The sequence below is a fragment of the Malus sylvestris genome, chromosome 10, assembly GCF_916048215.2.
Source record: "Malus sylvestris chromosome 10, drMalSylv7.2, whole genome shotgun sequence".
NCBI classification, from domain to species: Eukaryota; Viridiplantae; Streptophyta; class Magnoliopsida; order Rosales; family Rosaceae; genus Malus; species Malus sylvestris.
This window is the reverse complement of record NC_062269.1, coordinates 42,576,700-42,593,814: the sequence shown is the minus strand read 5'-3', so window position 1 is coordinate 42,593,814 and position 17,115 is coordinate 42,576,700. Positions and strand designations below refer to the sequence as shown.

Sequence of the window (17,115 nt, the reverse complement as noted above, 5' to 3'; positions counted from 1 at the left end):
GGGTGATTGAACAGTAAGATTCATGTGCTTTCTACTTCACCAGAAGTCTTCGACAGAATGCCCATAATTTCTGCAAAGCTGAGTGTGCGTGTGACAGGTGCTGACAAGGCTAGAAAAGTAGGTGCCTCTTCGATTTCTGAGATCGGCCCTCGTGGTCTCTGAGCAGCCCAGCTTTTGAGAAAGCGAGCGCCTCTTCGATTGATTCGGAGAACGATGCCTCATCGATTTTTGAGAAAGCAATCATGTTGGGGGTCTAGCTCTCGAAGATTCGGGGAGCAGTGTCTCTTCGATTTTTGAGAAAGTAATCATGTTGAGAGTCTGGCTCTCGAGATTCGGAGGGCGGTGCCTCTTCGATTTTGGAGCAAGCAATCTTGTTGGGAGTGTTTTCTCGAATGTGAGTAAAGGTTGGGCATGTTTGCTAGTCTACCTTGCCACGAAGCACAGAAGTTGACAAACAGGGACTTTCCAATTATCCAGCAATGGTACTGTTCCTTTACCCTCTCTTCGATTTTTAAGAAAGTAGTCATGTTGGGAGTCTGGCTCTCGAGATTCGGAGGACGGTGCCTCTTCGATTTTGGAGCAAGCAATCTTATTGGGAGTGTTTTCTCGAATGTGAGTAAAGGTTGGGCATGTTTGCTAGTCTACCTTGCCACGAAGTACAGAGGTTGACACACAGGGACTTTCCAATTATCCAGCAGTGGTACTGTTCCTTTACCCTTGTGGGTAATAATATGGTAGCTAGACCTTCAAAATTTATGGGTCTAAACTTTGTTAGTGCTGTTTCTTTGCTATTCTTTTACCCTTCTTGGTCAGAGCGATGTAGTGGGAGCTGCAAGCTTCACGTGCTCAACTTTGGCAGAGAACTTTGGCAAAGTTTTCTGTGGTACCCATGAGCTATTGTTGCGTGTGGGAAGTGGGTGATTGAACAGTAAGATTCATGTGTTTTCTACTTCCCCAGAAGTCTTCGACAGAATGCCCATAATTTCCGCAAAGCTGAGTGTGCGTGTGACAGGTGCTGACAAGGCTGGAAAAGTAGGTGCCTCTTCGATTTCTGAGATCGGCCCTCGTGGTCTCTGGGGAGCCCAGCTTTTGAGAAAGCAGACGCCTCTTCGATTTCTGAGATCAGCCTTCGAGGTCTTTGAGCAGCCCAACTTTTGAGAAAGCAAACGCCTCTTCGATTTCTGAGATCAACCCTCGTGATCTCTAAGCAGCCCAGCTTTTGAGAAAGCAAACGCCTCTTCGATTTCTGAGCAGACGCCTCTTCGATTTCTGAAGCTCCGTCGAGTGCAGATTTTTATAGGGGTTGGCATTAAGTTCCAAAGCACACTTGAATCTCCACCAGTAGAAGCTTCATTCTTGCACTTCTAAGATCTTGATTTGTCCGACCTCTTCTCTCTTCAACACATTTGAAAATGTCTGGCCCCTCCGACCGTCGTTTTGACTTGAACCTTGTTGAAGAGGCAGCCCCGCCTTCTCCAGACAACATATGGCGCCCATCCTTCGTCTCCCCTACTGGTCCTCTTACTGTTGGGGATTCCGTGATGAAGAATGATATGACCGCTGCGGTGGTGGCCAGGAACCTTCTCACTCCCAAAGATAACAGACTACTTTCCAAACGGTCTGATGAGTTAGCTGTTAAGGATTCGCTGGCTCTCAGTGTTCAGTGTGCAGGTTCTGTGTCTAATATGGCCCAACGCTTATTTGCTCGAACCCGCCAAGTTGAATCATTGGCGGCTGAAGTGATGAGTCTCAAACAGGAGATTAGAGGGCTCAAGCATGAGAATAAACAGTTGCACCGGCTCGCACATGACTATGCTACAAACATGAAGAGGAAGCTTGACCAGATGAAGGAAACTGATGGTCAGGTTTTACTTGATCATCAGAGATTTGTGGGTTTGTTCCAAAGGCATTTATTGCCTTCGTCTTCTGGGGCTGTACCGCGTAATGAAGCTCCAAATGATCAACCTCTGATGCCTCCTCCTTCTAGGATTCTGTCCAGTACTGAGGCTCCAAATGATCCCCCTCCGGTGCCTTCTCTTTCTGGGGCTTTACCGACTGCTGAGACTTCTCCTAAGCAACCTTTGTGAAGGCTCCCTCTTGTGTGTTTATTTTGACTCATGTATATGTACATATTTGTAGCTTATCGGGGATATCAATAAATAAGCTTTCCTTCATTTCAACGTATTGTGTTAGATACACCAAAGCCTTCTTCGCTAAGTTCTTTGAATTTTCTTTTGTTGAAGCTCTAATACAATTTCCAGCAATTAGTAATAATTTCCATGTACACCCGAGAAAACCATCTTCCAAATTCTAGTATGGCTCTCATATTTGCCAAGGGAACTTGCACTTTGGCATGATGACAAAAAAGATCAGCGACAACAAAAGTTATGCTCAACACTTCATTCCATGTGAACAATGACACGAAAACTATATGTTTCTCAACCCATTTGGCAATAAACAAAACATTAACATTCAACCAATAACTAAGGGTGGCAGCAACTTGAGTTATCATCCCCACTGAGGCATTATCTAATTCATGCTTATGAAGGTGAAAAAGCAAACCATGAACAAAAGTGGTCACTGGAGGCTGAACATGAGTAGGAGACATAGAAGTAGTAGGACGAGAAAAATACCTCTCCATTAAAAAAACATGAGTCGTATGAGTCACAAACATAGCTGCCATAAGATCGACGTTACATGTGACATTGAAGTGGCACCATGTTACGTAGTCCTCACTATCCCAATACTTTTCAAAAGCAGTTCTCAAAGCAATGGAATTAATACGAAAGATAAGACAAACATGTCTTTGATTTTCAGAACTAAAGTAGGTGGCTGCCACTGGATTGTTGTACTTAAACTTAACTCCTGTGAATGGTAAAAGTCTCTATAACTTAATGAGAGATGCCATGTTCAGCGCCCCTTTGTGATTCATACTAATAAGTAGTGTCATCCAGCTTATCCACACGTTCTCAAATATTTCCATGAATTTCTCAACCGGCTTACGGTGCTGGTGCAAGACAATCAATGCAAAATCATTATTTAGTAACCCACTCTTATGAAAAGAGGTAGCAATGAACTTACGTAAGTGCATAGCTTCTGAACTCCAATATGCAGATGTCAAGGCAAGAATAATATCCTCATATGGAAGGAAATGAGTGTGAGTCATAAGAGGCATCAACCTTACTTCGACAGTATAACTAACCTTGAAGTGGTACACCATATTTTCCTTGCTCGAGACTGTTTGGAAATGTCTACAAATAATAGAAAAATCTTCAAAGGGCAGAAACACTACTGTAAGGATCAAGATTAGTGGTCTTGTAATATGCAACTTGCTCCATTCTAAAGCCAAGAGAGTGAGCTCTAGACTTACAGGATACAAAAGTGTAATGTCCACAATGCTCAATTGATCCGAAACAATTTTAATACTTGTTTCTGTCAACTGACATAGTTGCCTAAACACAGCCTCGACAATTTGTAGTTCTCGTAGATCCCCTCCCTCATCAAATAGAAATCTCAACATTCGAATTGCCCTTAAAGCTCTCAAAGCACAGCTTGTATACTCATTAAGAGCCAAGCCAGACTTAAATTGTTCCATAAGGTCCAAGGTGAGAAAATTAGGCATTGGGTCCTTAATTCTTCTTTTTGGCATTCCATCAAACATCTGGATTGCATGGGGAACCCAAGGTTGATTTCCAACAAGACTCAGAACATCAAATTGAAACTGTTGATACCCTTGCCCTTGCTCTGCCGTAACATCAGAATAGCAAATATCAAGAACAAACCCTACCCGAAATCCCGCTTCAGTCGCGGTGTGCCCGACCCCAAGATCCGAATCTACGATGTTGGCATGAAGAAGGGCATCGAAGAGTTCCCCTTCTGCATCCACCTCGGCTCCTGGGAGAAGGAAAACGGTTCCAGCGAGGCTCTCGTGGCAGCACGAATCACCTACAACAAGTACATGACCAAGTTCCACCTGAGGGTTAGGGTTCACCCCTTCCACGTCCTCCGAATCAACAAGATGCTTTGGTGCGCCGAAGCTGATAGGCTTCAGACTGAGAAGCCGCTCGGGACCTGCGCTATGGTTGGTATTGAGCAGGTGCTGCTCTCTGTTCGTTGGAAAAGTTTGTTCATGCGCCTGTGGTAAAGGTGCCAACGACAATGATGGAGCAGCAGAGAACGACGGAAGCACCTGATTCCGTTGTCGTCGTTGGCAAAAACTCACAGACGAAGCCTTCCTTTTCATCCTCACATGAGAACACACTGCAAGTTTATGCTTTGCTCGAACCGATTTAAGCGGCATTTTTGGAGATGTGTGGCGAACACCTCTGACCATGCTGAAGACATTTCCTGCTGTAGAAGCTGTATGCACGTTCAAATCGGGACCCAAGTCAATTTCGTAAGGAGATACCTGATGGGGGTCATTAAATCGTAGACGGTTCTCAGAATCGAAAACCCACGAATTTTGTTCGTACGACGATGGAGAGTATATTTGGGGATCTTGAAAATTAGGGTTTGTGGTATAGGAATGAGGGATTTGAGGGACATCGATGGAGGCCGAAAACACAACGGAAGGTGGTGCGGGGTGCGGGAGGAAAATGGGACTGGTATATACAGGAGCAACGGGAAGCTCAGGCATATACGAGGCTGGGTAATCTGGTGGTTGATAGGTAAGAGCAGATGAGGGAAAGGTAGGTGTATACTTGAATGGAAACTGGTAGTGATCGGGAGGAGGAGGAGGTGGTGGAGGCGGGTTTGGATATTCATACTGAGAAACATTGGTTTCTGGATTCCAATAAAACACCATACCACTGGAATCATCCGTCACACTTGTCCACGGCGCTGGAAGTGTGGGATCGACGGGTCCAAACCATAGATCCATTGCGGATCTCTGGCTCTGGTACCAATTGATAGGATCAGACATGGCATAAAAGGGAAATTGCAAGAAAAGTAATACAGGAAATAGAAAAGGAAATCAAAGGAAATTCATATCTTCATTCATATCCCCTTTACATCATAAAAGAAGTTTAAATACATATAAAGATAGCTAGGGTTTGAGGTATGGATGGGCCTAATAATATTACTTAAGTAGTGGGCCTAATGGGTAGTAATGACAAATTGACACTAAGTGATCTAACTAGTCATAACCAAAGCTCATTAGCTTAGAGTCGCATCAGAACGCCTAATGCTAATCATATGAAACTTGTTCAATCTAGAAATACTTTCCCGTGATCATTAGACGAAGTTGATGCTGCTGAAGTCTTCCCCAAAGAGGTGGAACCAGCAACATTGCCATCGCCAGTGAGCTTGGCGGGTGGAAAAACCTCGTCAAGGGTTTTTTCGCGAACAAGAACACTCACAACTTCAGACATTTTAGGTCTGACACTAGGACCTAGAGTGGTGCAATACACTGCTAATTTCATAATGACGAGGGCTTCTTTTTCATCATATTTAGACAAACTTTTATCAACCAAGCTCTTCAAATTTCCTTCGGCAAGTGCTTGATAAGCCTGCACATATGCAGGATGGGTTGTTAGCATCAAGCTTGAATGCGTAACCACACCTAAAAATGCATAATCAAATATAGAGAAGAAAACACAAAAACACAACCCTGTCACTCTTACTTACCCTATCTAAAAGAACCTGAGTTTCCTCGTTTGGTTTGCTCAATATGTTTCTCTTCCCACTAACAATTTCAAGCATGACCACCCCAAAGCTGTAAACATCTGCTTTGTACGTTATATCATTTGTTTCAAGGTAACACTCTGGCGCCATGTAGCCTCTGTAATAAGCATAAGCATTTAATTTTACATAGACTTAAATTTGCCTTATAAAACTGGTGAGTTACTAGTTTACTTACTTCGGAACTTCTCTTGTGATGACCTTAACCTTATCTTCTTTGGTATAAAGACTTGCAAATCCAAAGTCAGATATCTTAGGCTCAAAATTTTCATTAAGAAGAATATTAGCGGATTTTATATTCCTATGAAGAATCTGTACTCTCGGATGCTCATGTAGATAATTCAAACCCTTTGCTATTCCCAAGCAAATGTTAACCCTTGTATTCCATTCAAGCTTGAATGTGTTAGAAGTATTCGAGCCTGCAGTTGCATACACTTCAATACGTTATATGTTGTATTCGTCTTTCATGATAGTTTTAAAACCATTATATGCATCAAAACATCACAGTACAAGTAAACAAGAAGTAGAAAATACATTACCAAATAAGATATCGGCAAGAGATTGCTTTTCCATATACTCGTAAACAAGAAGTTGGAGGTCTTTATCAAAAAAACCATCCAACAGTTGGAGGATATTTTGGTGTTGTAATGACCTTATGGTGCCAATTTCCTTGTTCAGGTCTTCAATTTTTTTCTTAAATTGAGCGGGATCTAGTTTCTTCACGGCCACAATGTGACCTTGCAGTTTTGCCTTCATTCACACAAAAATTTTAGAATAAAACAAAATTACAAAAATTATAGAATGTATACAAGTACAGAAGTTTACCTTATAAACTGTCCCATAACGTCCAAGTTTTTTTTTGTCGCTAAAATTTTCAGTAGCCTTTATTAATTCTTTGATGGTGACAAATTTATCTTGAAGCTCGTCATCTATTTTTTCTACACCTATTTTGATCTCTGTCCAGAGAAAAAAATGTATCAAGAACATATATCAATCAGACAACTTTAATTCTTTTCGTTTTAGTGTATCAAAGAGGACATATTCTTGTATTGCAATGCAGTATATAATTGTAGCTTAGCATGCATTTTATAGGATTTGGATCCTCTCCTGAGCTTAAGGAGAGGATCCTCCTGACCAATATATATGGATCGTTGGATGAAAATCCTACGGCTATAATTATTATAATTTTAAAGAGATTCCCTTTTTGTAGCCGTTGAATTTTCATCAAACGGCCCATATATGTTGGTCAGGATCGTCTCCTTAAGCTTAGGAGAGGATCCAAATCCCATTTTATAGACACTTACTGTGGACCTCTTTGCTTGTCAGCCACCCCATCCTCCAAGCAAAAGCCAATAAAAGCAGCAGAGCAGCAACAATTGAAGCAATCGTAATCAATGCAACACGTTGACCTTTTAGTTTGTCGGGATTAATTTCAAACTCTGAAATTAGTGGAAAGAGAGTAATAAATTAATAATACATGAGTGTTAATTTGAACAAAACAAATTGAAAAGGAAACGATTCTCAGAGTAAAATATTATCAGAATTCACAAAAATAGCTGATATTAGATGTCTATTAAAACTAGGCATGTAATGAAAAGACAAGGATGCAATCGTAATCAATGCAATGAGTGACGTTTATATTTATCGAGTCTAATTTCGAACGTTGAATTTAGCGGGAGGAGAGTAATAATTCATGAGTGTTCATTTGAACAAAATAAATTAAAAAAGAATCAATACACGAAATAAAATATTACCAGGATTCACAGAAATAGCTGATATTAGAGGTCCATTAAAACTAGGCCGGTAACTAGTAGACCCCTTTCCAGGCCAGTACAAGTGGATCTCTAACAGATCACTATCATGTACAACCTCAACTGAATGATTTACAGTTATCGGTTTTTCTCCATTGCCCGCCTTGTCTATAATGTCGAAATAATTTACTGTTCTGTTACCCTGCAACAAAATTTACTTAAAATAAGATAATACAATAAATAAAAGTAGAATGATGTGACTGTTACCATGACAAAAAAAGGAACTGTTGTTTTCCAAAAAAAAAAAAATGAACTGTTACCTGAATATATACATCAAATGCGCGTTTTCTTAGACTAGTATAGTTTGCATCATCGGTGTATACAATTTCATGGAAATGAAGCGTCACATTATACCAGCCTTTACCTAGACAAAAAGCATAATACTTGAGAGATACCGGGGACAGACGAGCTTTTTCATACAGGGGTGCCTCAGTAATGGAAACTCCACGTGTCGTGCTCTTGACGTAATCACTGCCATTACTGTTTGGTACAAGCCAGTCTCCGGAAAGGCTGTAAGCCCAGTTTTTATTTGGACTTGTGTAAGAGGGGGATGTGTCATTATCTTGATCATATATATTCCCAAGAACAGTTGTCTCTTCACCACCACAATTAATAAACAAGGAATGGTCTGCAAGAACAATTAACGTATAATATGTCCTGCAGCATTTAGTTTGTTTTCAGGATGCCGATTTCCGAAAAATAAACTTACACTTTGGTTTGTTTAGAGGACAGTATTTGTTCTTCATTTCAAACGGATCCATCCTAAAAGTAGTTACCAATTTGTTATACAAGGTTCTGATGATCGAGTCTCTTACTAACACAAAAGGGAAAAAAACATACATATCTGGTAAAGAGGTTGAGGAGTCGCGGCAGCAGGCAAACAAGTTCCTGGAAAAAAAAAAAAAGTTAAGGTCATGAAACAAAAAAATCATAATTGATGTTGTCCCCAACTTCGGCGATGTGCTACAATAGTTGTGGTGATGTTTAAACAAAAAGCCTCGATGCAATTAGTAATGGAAGTGGAACCATTCAATTTCGTCAACAAATACATTCAATAAGAAAGAACATATCCTCACAGTTGTAGGTTGCTTGGCACTACAGAGTCTACTGCTGAAAAATTGTTGAACGAAAGATCCCTAAAAAATAACATAGCATGTATCAATCTCGTTTAATTTGTACATATGAGCAAAAAATTAAAGCTGTTACAAATGAAAGTTCTTCCAACTTTAGTTCAGGATATGAAGACGTACATCCTAGTTTGCAAGGCCCGAAATATCCAACGTGGGATTGCCCCGTTAAGCATATTTCCAGAAAAAGACCTAAACATAATTAAGCGTATATATATTATATTAACGCATGTAATTAACAAGACTTAGATCTGTAGTTAATCTAAATTCTTCCAGTTAAGAATGTTATTCCTTTACATGTAAGACATATCTGATTTCATATAATGAGGGAGGCCACCGGTTAAATTATTGAAGCTCAAGTCTCTGCAAGACAAAACACAGAGGATTAAATTAACAGTTAAAGGAGTTTTGATCTACAATGATATTAAGAACATACTCAATTCTGGTTCCGTGTAATTGGCTATATATTGTGAAATAAAAAATACAACATAGAAAGATATATCAGACAATGCTTAATTAATTGTCCAATGATGCGGTTGAGGATTTGTTGGAGAGTGCTTTCGAGAATAGCTAAAAGTACTTTCTAATAATTAAATGCAATTATGACCACATTTGTCACAAAAAGTAATAAATGATTTTGGGTCCTAAAAGTGTGTTTTGGAAAAATCAGTGCACGTTATATGCTTTTTAGGAAACACTTGTAAGTGATTTTGTAAGAAATCACTTAAATTTTTAATAATAAAAAAATTGAATCGTTTTAAATGAAAACACTTCTAACATAAATGTTTATGATTATAAAACAAGCCCTAAAACTAATTCAATTTTCTTAGGGTAAATGAATTTTAATCCTTGTATTAGATTAATTTTTCATTAAAACCTGGTGTAGTATTAGATATTTGATCTTAGTCTTCCATGTCATCATGATTATTATGACTCATATTTTGTTATTTTTAAACTCTTTAATGGTTCTTTTTGTTTCCCATTGTGCCCCTGTAATTAATTATTCGACCTTCTTGGTATGTTCCAAATTATTAGGAACTAATTTTGACTTTGATTCATTTATGCTTGATTTCTTCCATGATTATGGTGCCTGAAAAGACTTTTCATATCATCATGCCTAAATTACAATATGAAAAAAGTTAAGGTATCACACATATAATACACCAAAAAAGTGTATGTATCTAAATATTAGTAAATAACTGAACACTCCTAAATTATAGTACCTAGTTGAAAACACCTAATCATAGTACCTAGTTGAAAACACCTAATCATAGTACCTAGTTGAACGCATCTAAATCATAGTACCTAGTTGAACGCATCTAAATCATAGTACCTAGTTGAACGCACCTAAATCATAGTATCTAACCGAATGCATCTACATTATGGTACCTAATCGAATGCATCTACATTATAGTACCTAATCGAATGCATCTACATTATCGTACTGAATCGAGTATAGATGCGATAGATCAAACCCAACTCCAAACTTAATAATTCATATACCGACAAAATGATCAAAACCCGATAATAAAATCAACCAACACAAAATAACAACAAAAACTAATAAAATAAGAGATATCACAAGCACAATGCCACAAAAAAGTTACTGAATCCATTCTCTTCGTTGCAAATCGTTGGAATCCACAGAGATACACAAGCCATATACCATTCAAAACCAACAGAAGGAAAATAGAGAGAGACCTACTACAAATGATGAGAAAAAGGGGAAAATCGTAATTAGAAGATGTGTGTGAAGAAATCAGCAATACATGGATGGTTTGCTTCAATTGCAAGAGCCAAATCATTTTTTCTAAGAAGCCTAATCTCTAATTCCTTTGATGTTGCATCTTTAAATGCCGGATGCTCATTTTGAATTAAAAAAAAAATCATTCAATTGTGAACCATTTAATAGCAATATTTAGGGGTAATATAGGAAGACAAAACATAGTAAAATTACATAAAAGAAATTAATAATGACATGGAATATAAATGCTGATTTGGACACAAGTCAAATAACTAAAATTAGTTTTTAATCTTACATACGATATTTATCTAAAAGTAATCATTTTTAAGGACTAAAATATAGTTTTCTAAATTTTCTTCCAGCCAAATTAACAGGACAACTCCAAAAGCAAAATTACAAAAGTGAAGTGAAATTACAGGTATATTAGAGATGTCATTTCTTCACTAATGTATTTGGGGATTGGGCCGGTGATTGAGCAGTTCCTCAGTGTTCTGTAGAAAACCAACGTGAAGAATGAAAAATGAAGCCTTTCGGCACAAACTGGGCTAGAAGTAATTATTACAACAAACCGCTCACAGAGAAATAAAATTAGCACTGTTGGCGATCTTTTGTGGTAATGGGAAACCATGATTTGTTGCCAGGTCGCTTATCGCCCTGTAGAGGAATAAATATATATACATTTTCAACCTCTAATCAAAATATATATGGATAATGTTAGAGAAATAAAATTTGTAATCAAAATTTTTGTAAATAAAATGACATCGAAGATCATGATTGGATATTACGTAAGTATTGATAAATGTGCTCATTTATACTAGGAACATATTATTTAATTTGCAATTTTTGTCTATAAATGTAGTCTCCTTAGCATTACCCTATATATATATATATATATATATATATATATATATATATATATATATATATATATATATATATTATAGAACCAGCAAAGCGAAAGAAAGAGGAAGATGTCTTATACAGATACTGAAGGTTTGGCAAATTGAATATTTCAGTATATTTAGTCGTCGAGTTTCCTTCGAAATTGTTTCCCATGACATTCCTGCACGCCGTGTAAAAAAATTGTCTTTTTAAGAAACCTTAATAGTAAGAGGGAGAGAATACTATTGCTACCTGCCAAGTGTAAAGCTAAAAATTACTTACAGGGAATATATATTAGTCCAGCTGGCCATGGTTTCAACTGGTAAGGGACCAGAAATGTAATTCCCGGCTATTGAACTGTATGCATTCACCAGTCACCATCATATTCTCTTAATTATTTAATTAATGTGTGGCAAACCTCAAATTAATCATTGACAGGAGTGAACACTTACAACAGTTCCAGGCTTGTGAGCCGGTCATAACCTTTTGGAAATTCCTCACTCAAATAATTGGCCGACACGTAGCTGCAACAATGAAAGAGACACTCCTATGTTAATTACTTTTGCATATTAAGACCATCTCCAACCCTGGGCTAAAAGCCAAATTACCCCCCAAATTACCCCCCAAACACTCTCCAACCCATGCTAAAATTTTAGGCTAAATGCCAAATGCTATTTCTGGGCCAAATACCCCCCAGCTTTCCCCCCGGGCTAAATGCGAAATGTTTATCGGAATTTAAATTTTTTTAGATTAAAATGTTCATAAAATTAATTTACAATAATCTGCATATTTATTTTTAAAAAAAAAATTGATTTAAGAAAAAAATTTAGGCTAATTTCATTCTTTAATAATTCCAGGCTAAAATTTTAGGGTAGAAGGGTTGGAGCAGAAAAGATGTTTCTGGGCTAAAAGCTAAATTTTTCGGGCTAAAAAATTTGGCTTTTAGCCCAAGGGTTGGAGATGGTCTAACTCGATTATTATTTCTATTTTATTTAGTTTTTAAGCGATGAGTTTGATTTTTTTTGTTTTTTTCATTTAAACTTACAAGATTCCGAGTGAACTCAAATTTCCGAGGCTTTCTGGAAGAGGACCAGAGAGCTGATTCTCAGACAGATCCCTATGGGAAAAAATGACAAAAGACTTAGAATTAATGTTTTAGAAGATTAATTATATATATATATATATATATATATTTATTATATAAACATGCATACAAATAAAATCACAAGTCTATAAGTATAATTAAATGTGGTGTAAGCAAAGTACTAACATATATGAAAGACTCGAAAGCTTTCCAAAATCCTCAGGAATTGAGCCTGATAGCTTATTAAACTGCATAGCCCTGCAAAAGCCGGTGAAAGTAAAGCATGCATGAAATGAATTAATCCATCAAAATTAAAATATGAGGTGGAGGAGATTAATAAAAGAAATATATAATTTATGTACTCACATTTGAATAAGATTTGTCAATAAACCAAAATTTCGTGGTATACCTCCGCTAAGCAAGTTGTTATTCAGATATCTATATATATAGAGCGTGAAAATGACTTGATAAGAATTTTAACAAAAGAAATTAATGGAAATTAATCAAGATGACTCTCCACAATTAAATTGGCGACATAAAGCCCTTACAGGTTTTGAAGAGAAACCAAGTTCCCTAAGCTTGCTGGTACTAGACCACTGAGTTGATTGGAGGATAGATCCCTTGATATAGAGAACCCCAATTTAGGATTCTAATTTTCACAAGTACACACTAAAGCATCTAGTTGATTGATTAACAATGAATTTTCATGTAAAACTATCCATATATTCATAATCATGCAAATTATAGTGTGTGCGTGTAACCATCTAGTATATATTTACTTACAGGTATTCGAGATCCATCAAATTCCCCCATGTATCAGGAATGCTGCCATGAAGTTTGTTGTTGGCTAGAGAGCTTTTGATATGATATATAAAAAGAAAGAAAAAAAAACAAAATTTAATTAGGTTGAACTTATAATTTCTTTACACACTTAGTGAATATTTTTGTGAAGGTTAGTTCTTTTTACACCCCAAAGTTGTCACTGGAGTCTGCAATATAACATAAACAACTGAAGTTACATTAAAGATTGGTGGGCAGAGAAAGAGTCAGATTACGTACAGGTACTTTAGATTGCTAAGATAACTCACAGCTTCATGAATGGTTCCAGTTAAATCAAGGTTGTTTATTTCACTGCCACACAAAATGAGTGCACAAAAAAAAAAAAAGGGTTAATACCATTCTATATATAATTTAAACAAGATTTTGATGATTTATTTGACCTAATGCGTATTTGTGAAATATTGTTTCATACATACATTTTAGAGATGCTGCATTGATTAGTCGCATTATTGCAATCACAATTGATTGTAAAACCAAAAAATGTTCCATCGCACGATTTGTCTGTAATGGTTTGTTGTTGCTTCAATTCTAAGTCTCTCGTAATGGCTTGAAGAGCAAACACTGCCAATATTTCGGTAAGTAATTAATAAATACGATGATCAGACCTCTTAGCTGAAATTAATTAATTAAACATGTGTTTGAAGGCGATATAATCAGAAAGTTAGCTGATGATTAAAACAGATGGAGTGAAATTGGTAATGATACCTTCATCTTGTTGCAGTAGAGCCCCGTCGGCTCTACAGTGGAATTTGGATTGAGGCCAGCGTCCAAGTTGCCAAAGGAGAATATGGTAGAAAACAAGCTTAGTAAGATGCAGTCTTAGAGAAGGCTTACTCATTTCTATTGCTAGGTCGTGACTCGTTGTAGAAGATAATTTGCTCCAGCAATGTCGATGGCCTATATATATTACGAAACCACCTGTGGAAATGAGACCCATGTATAGTATAAAGGTGGTCAACAACGCAATCGGTAATGTGGTTATCGATATAAAAATATGTACTTGCGAACAATTTTATTACAAAAATAATATTCTTATCACCTGTAATTGTACCATTTTCTTAATATAGATGAGATTCACATGTGTTTGTGAACTCTACCCTTATTAGAAAAAGGGACACTTTAGATGCGATCCCTAATTACCAATGTTCTTTGACTAAAACCTTGGTGGTTTTTAGTTTTTGATCGAAGTCCCTGACATTAATGTTATAATGTATTTTTATATAGGTTATTATATGTTTAAATTAAAATAAAATTTGTAATTATTTATATTAACAAAATTTTAAATAAAATCCATAATTTATGGGATTAAAAATATTAAAGATGAATTATACTCTCCAATATATTTTGTGTGTGTGTGTGTACACACATGGGTACGTTCATCAAAACTAACCAAAAAATTATTGTACCAAAGCATGGGTACATTTTTCAAAAGCACGAAAAAAAAAAAAAACATTAGGCATAATAACATTATTAAATTTCTTCTATTAAACTTGATATAGATACATTCTCAAATCAATGAAATAGAATGTACCCATATAATATAAGTTTAAAAAATGGATTAGAGAAAAGATTGAATGAAATTTTATATAAAAATGGGTACATTTTTAACAAATTGGTATATTTAAGAATGGATATATATAAGATTAAAAATTTGAAAATTCTGTACAAACTTATTCTAATTTTATTTTTTATATTTGGGAAATTTTTGAATTGAAAATTATTTAGGAGTTGAATAAGGGAGTGAGTATTAAAACTTCAAATCAATTACTACTTTTTTTATAAAAACTATGTAACTTACATGTAATTCATTAATATATTAATGCTAGGGACTTTGATAAGGTTTTAGTCAATGAATATTAGAAATTAGAGACTGGAAACTAATTTTTCCTTAGAAAAATGATAAAAATGTGATAACTATAGTCATACTCATTTCACTATTTGATCTCTCTTTAATAGAGACGATACTCATTTCATTATTTTTCAGGAGTATTTTTGCTCACCACCGCTATCTTTGTTGGATGCTCACCTCTCTCTTATAACTTACCATGTGTCCCACCAACTAAGGGTTAAATTTAATATTAAAATACTTTTGAAAAGAGTTAAAAATAAATAAATTAAACATAATAAAAATTTCCAACAGAAACACCTCGTCCTCCTCTTCTTCTCTTTTCGATCCAACGGCCACCACCACAACCACGACAACGGCAACAAACACCCACGCCCCGAGGCCACCACCCTCCATTCCTCCATCTTTTAATTCAAATCGTCCGGGCCATGGACGCCGAGTCCACCTCCGAACCCTCCATTCCTTAATTACGGTGATACTGATGTCATTTTTGTGGTGTTCCCAATTGGGTTTCTTCTCGAATACTTTTTTTCTTTTGATGATATTAAGCATTTGAAGAAATGGGTTTATTTGTGATGATTTTATTCATGTTTTCAGTATTTGACTTATTTACTTATAATTTATCAATTACAGAAGGGTTTGTGATTGTCTGTATTATATAATTTGTATTTTGTCTGTTGGCTAATTAGTTATGTATGGAACGCAGTAATCGCACAAGTTTTGGCACGGCATCGTTTCGTCTTCCCGGAGTCTCTCACATTTTTTTATTGTTTTCTGCAAATTTGTTGGTAAGCAAAAACCCTCACCCTCTCGCTCTGTCCCCTTATGTTTTTCCCCTTTCTCTGTTACTTAACCAAACCGGAGATTCAATCTCAAATCGCAATTGGAATCAATATTGTAATTTGGATCTCCTGAATGGAACATAAATTCTGGATTCAATAACACTTCACCAGTTTGAGATTTTTGATTTGTGATATTTGCTCCAACGACAGAGAAGGGGAAAAAACGAGAGAGGAAAGAGATGGGAGGAGGGGGGAAGATAGGGATGAGACGGTAGAGAATCTGAGATGCAAATATTAAGATTGCGTTGTTGAGTTAAATTTATCTTTAAGGTGTGTAAAAAGGCAGCACTAGGGTTTTAACATTCATCATTTAACATTAGGGTGTGTGATGGACATTTATCTTTAATGGAATGCAGTAAAAAAAGATAAATGATTTCCAACTGAAATTTAAAGGAGATGTCAAAAAGTCTATATTAGTAATAACGGTAAAAAAAGACAGTACTAGTGTTTTTCAACTGAAATGTCAATTATATATGACATGACATGAAATAGTAGCAGAGAGAGTTGCTGATAGCTGTTTCAAATCTATTTTTAGTGAGTAATAAATGTTTTTTACAATTTTTGTTATAATAGTTTAAATCTGACATATTGGGTGGAGAACAAAATTTACTAAAAGATTAATGTGCCACATAAGCCTTCAAATTTAAATTGTGTTTAAAATTTGACATCTCCTTTGAAAATGGTCTAATGTGAAAGGTGTATGTAAGCATACGCTATAGTTATGATGGTGAGCAAAAAATGCTCTCAAAAAATGATTAAATTACATGGATGCTGATGTGGATTTTATAAAATAGAACTAAAAAAAGGAAAGGAAAAAAAAAAGCTGGAAGAAAAAACCTGTAAAGTGCAAACAAGAGGTCAAAACCTGCATGGGAGAAAGACCTCCATTTCTTTCCTGCTTATCGACTTCACTCTTGTTAAGTCTTTTTATTCTATCATCCTAGGATAGAAACTTCCTCAAATCCCTGCTATGGTTGAATTGTCTATATCTAATTTGTTCTCTGGTTCTGCCGCTATTAAGTTTTGAATAAGATAACCCCCAACTATTACACCAAAATTTCATGGCTCTGGTAGCATGGCAATTGTGATTAAATCCAAATAGATAGATTTTGTTACTGCAATTGTGATTAAATCCAAATATATAGGGTAGTACACTACATATCACTGATTCATTATACAAGTAGAAGAACACTTGAAAAATAAAATTTTCTCCATTCATATTATGACACAATGTACGTACCACTCCAGCCACACTAATTT

The 17,115-nt window shown here is 36.2% G+C and overlaps 3 protein-coding genes and 3 long non-coding RNA genes across 16 annotated transcripts in view; 1 reads left to right on the top strand and 5 right to left on the bottom strand.

The window, feature by feature from the left end:
- LOC126586509 (uncharacterized) overlaps nucleotides 1–10,851 on the top strand; it is a 53,906-nt gene extending 43,055 nt beyond the window's left edge. Inside the window, exon 2 of the long non-coding RNA XR_007610832.1 lies at nucleotides 10,780–10,851. This is a non-coding gene — a long non-coding RNA (uncharacterized LOC126586509). The remainder of the gene's footprint in view (nucleotides 1–10,779) is intronic.
- The window catches only part of LOC126586491 (uncharacterized), a 68,881-nt gene extending 54,810 nt beyond the window's left edge, over nucleotides 1–14,071 (bottom strand). For 2 of the 10 annotated variants that reach the window (XM_050251338.1, XM_050251346.1), the window contains exons 1-13: nucleotides 13,873–14,041; nucleotides 13,584–13,728; nucleotides 13,387–13,458; nucleotides 13,111–13,182; nucleotides 12,876–12,947; nucleotides 12,694–12,765; nucleotides 12,514–12,585; nucleotides 12,289–12,360; nucleotides 11,696–11,767; nucleotides 11,526–11,600; nucleotides 11,344–11,424; nucleotides 10,938–11,015; nucleotides 10,778–10,852 (exon numbers count right to left, since the gene is read on the bottom strand). In XM_050251338.1, the coding sequence (XP_050107295.1) occupies nucleotides 10,778–10,852; nucleotides 10,938–11,015; nucleotides 11,344–11,424; nucleotides 11,526–11,600; nucleotides 11,696–11,767; nucleotides 12,289–12,360; nucleotides 12,514–12,585; nucleotides 12,694–12,765; nucleotides 12,876–12,947; nucleotides 13,111–13,182; nucleotides 13,387–13,458; nucleotides 13,584–13,728; nucleotides 13,873–14,005 (1,091 nt within the window). In that variant the 5' untranslated portion in view covers nucleotides 14,006–14,041. Of the gene's footprint in view, nucleotides 1–10,777; nucleotides 10,853–10,937; nucleotides 11,016–11,343; nucleotides 11,425–11,525; nucleotides 11,601–11,695; nucleotides 11,768–12,288; nucleotides 12,361–12,513; nucleotides 12,586–12,693; nucleotides 12,766–12,875; nucleotides 12,948–13,110; nucleotides 13,183–13,386; nucleotides 13,459–13,583; nucleotides 13,729–13,872 lie in introns of all 10 variants that reach the window. The other 8 variants (XM_050251337.1, XM_050251341.1, XM_050251339.1 and 5 more) reach the window with 7 other exon arrangements.
- On the bottom strand, nucleotides 324–2,239 carry LOC126586502 (uncharacterized). The gene is made up of 3 exons (XR_007610826.1): nucleotides 1,193–2,239; nucleotides 646–1,127; nucleotides 324–427 (listed from the first exon to the last, which is right to left on the bottom strand). It is a non-coding gene; the product is annotated as an uncharacterized LOC126586502 (long non-coding RNA).
- Nucleotides 2,447–4,944, bottom strand: LOC126586494 (uncharacterized). Of its 2 annotated transcripts, XM_050251349.1 has the most exons (3): nucleotides 3,371–4,944; nucleotides 3,203–3,251; nucleotides 2,985–3,007 (listed from the first exon to the last, which is right to left on the bottom strand). In XM_050251349.1, exons 1-3 carry the CDS (start codon nucleotides 4,919–4,921, stop codon nucleotides 3,000–3,002), a joined length of 1,608 nt encoding a protein of 535 aa, XP_050107306.1. In that variant the 5' UTR covers nucleotides 4,922–4,944; the 3' UTR covers nucleotides 2,985–2,999. The 2 variants fall into 2 exon arrangements, with proteins under 2 accessions (XP_050107305.1, XP_050107306.1); XM_050251348.1 differs by having other exon boundaries at nucleotides 2,447–3,007; nucleotides 3,203–4,944.
- Nucleotides 4,973–7,414, bottom strand: LOC126586498 (probable LRR receptor-like serine/threonine-protein kinase At1g07650). Its single transcript, XM_050251357.1, has 7 exons — nucleotides 7,313–7,414; nucleotides 6,984–7,088; nucleotides 6,505–6,635; nucleotides 6,219–6,429; nucleotides 5,858–6,098; nucleotides 5,626–5,779; nucleotides 4,973–5,507 (listed from the first exon to the last, which is right to left on the bottom strand). Exons 2-7 carry the CDS (start codon nucleotides 7,012–7,014, stop codon nucleotides 5,205–5,207), a joined length of 1,071 nt encoding a protein of 356 aa, XP_050107314.1. The 5' UTR covers nucleotides 7,015–7,088; nucleotides 7,313–7,414; the 3' UTR covers nucleotides 4,973–5,204.
- LOC126586504 (uncharacterized) lies at nucleotides 9,064–10,771 on the bottom strand. The gene is made up of 2 exons (XR_007610828.1): nucleotides 9,923–10,771; nucleotides 9,064–9,867 (listed from the first exon to the last, which is right to left on the bottom strand). It is a non-coding gene; the product is annotated as an uncharacterized LOC126586504 (long non-coding RNA).
- Nucleotides 14,072–17,115: the final 3,044 nt, after the last annotated feature.

Coding starts and splice junctions, on each gene's coding strand:
- LOC126586494 (XM_050251348.1), bottom strand. CDS start 4,921: ATGTCTGATCCTATCAATTGGTACCAGAGCCAGAGATCCGCAATGGAT. Junction 3,008..3,202: donor ATATGGTGTACCACTTCAAG/GTTAGTTATACT, acceptor GTCTTGCACCAG/CACCGTAAGCCGGTTGAGAA.
- LOC126586498 (XM_050251357.1), bottom strand. CDS start 7,014: ATGGGGTGGCTGACAAGCAAAGAGGTCCACA. Junction 6,430..6,504: donor GTTATGGGACAGTTTATAAG/GTAAACTTCTGT, acceptor GTGTGAATGAAG/GCAAAACTGCAAGGTCACAT. Junction 5,508..5,625: donor CTCAGGTTCTTTTAGATAGG/GTAAGTAAGAGT, acceptor GCATATGTGCAG/GCTTATCAAGCACTTGCCGA.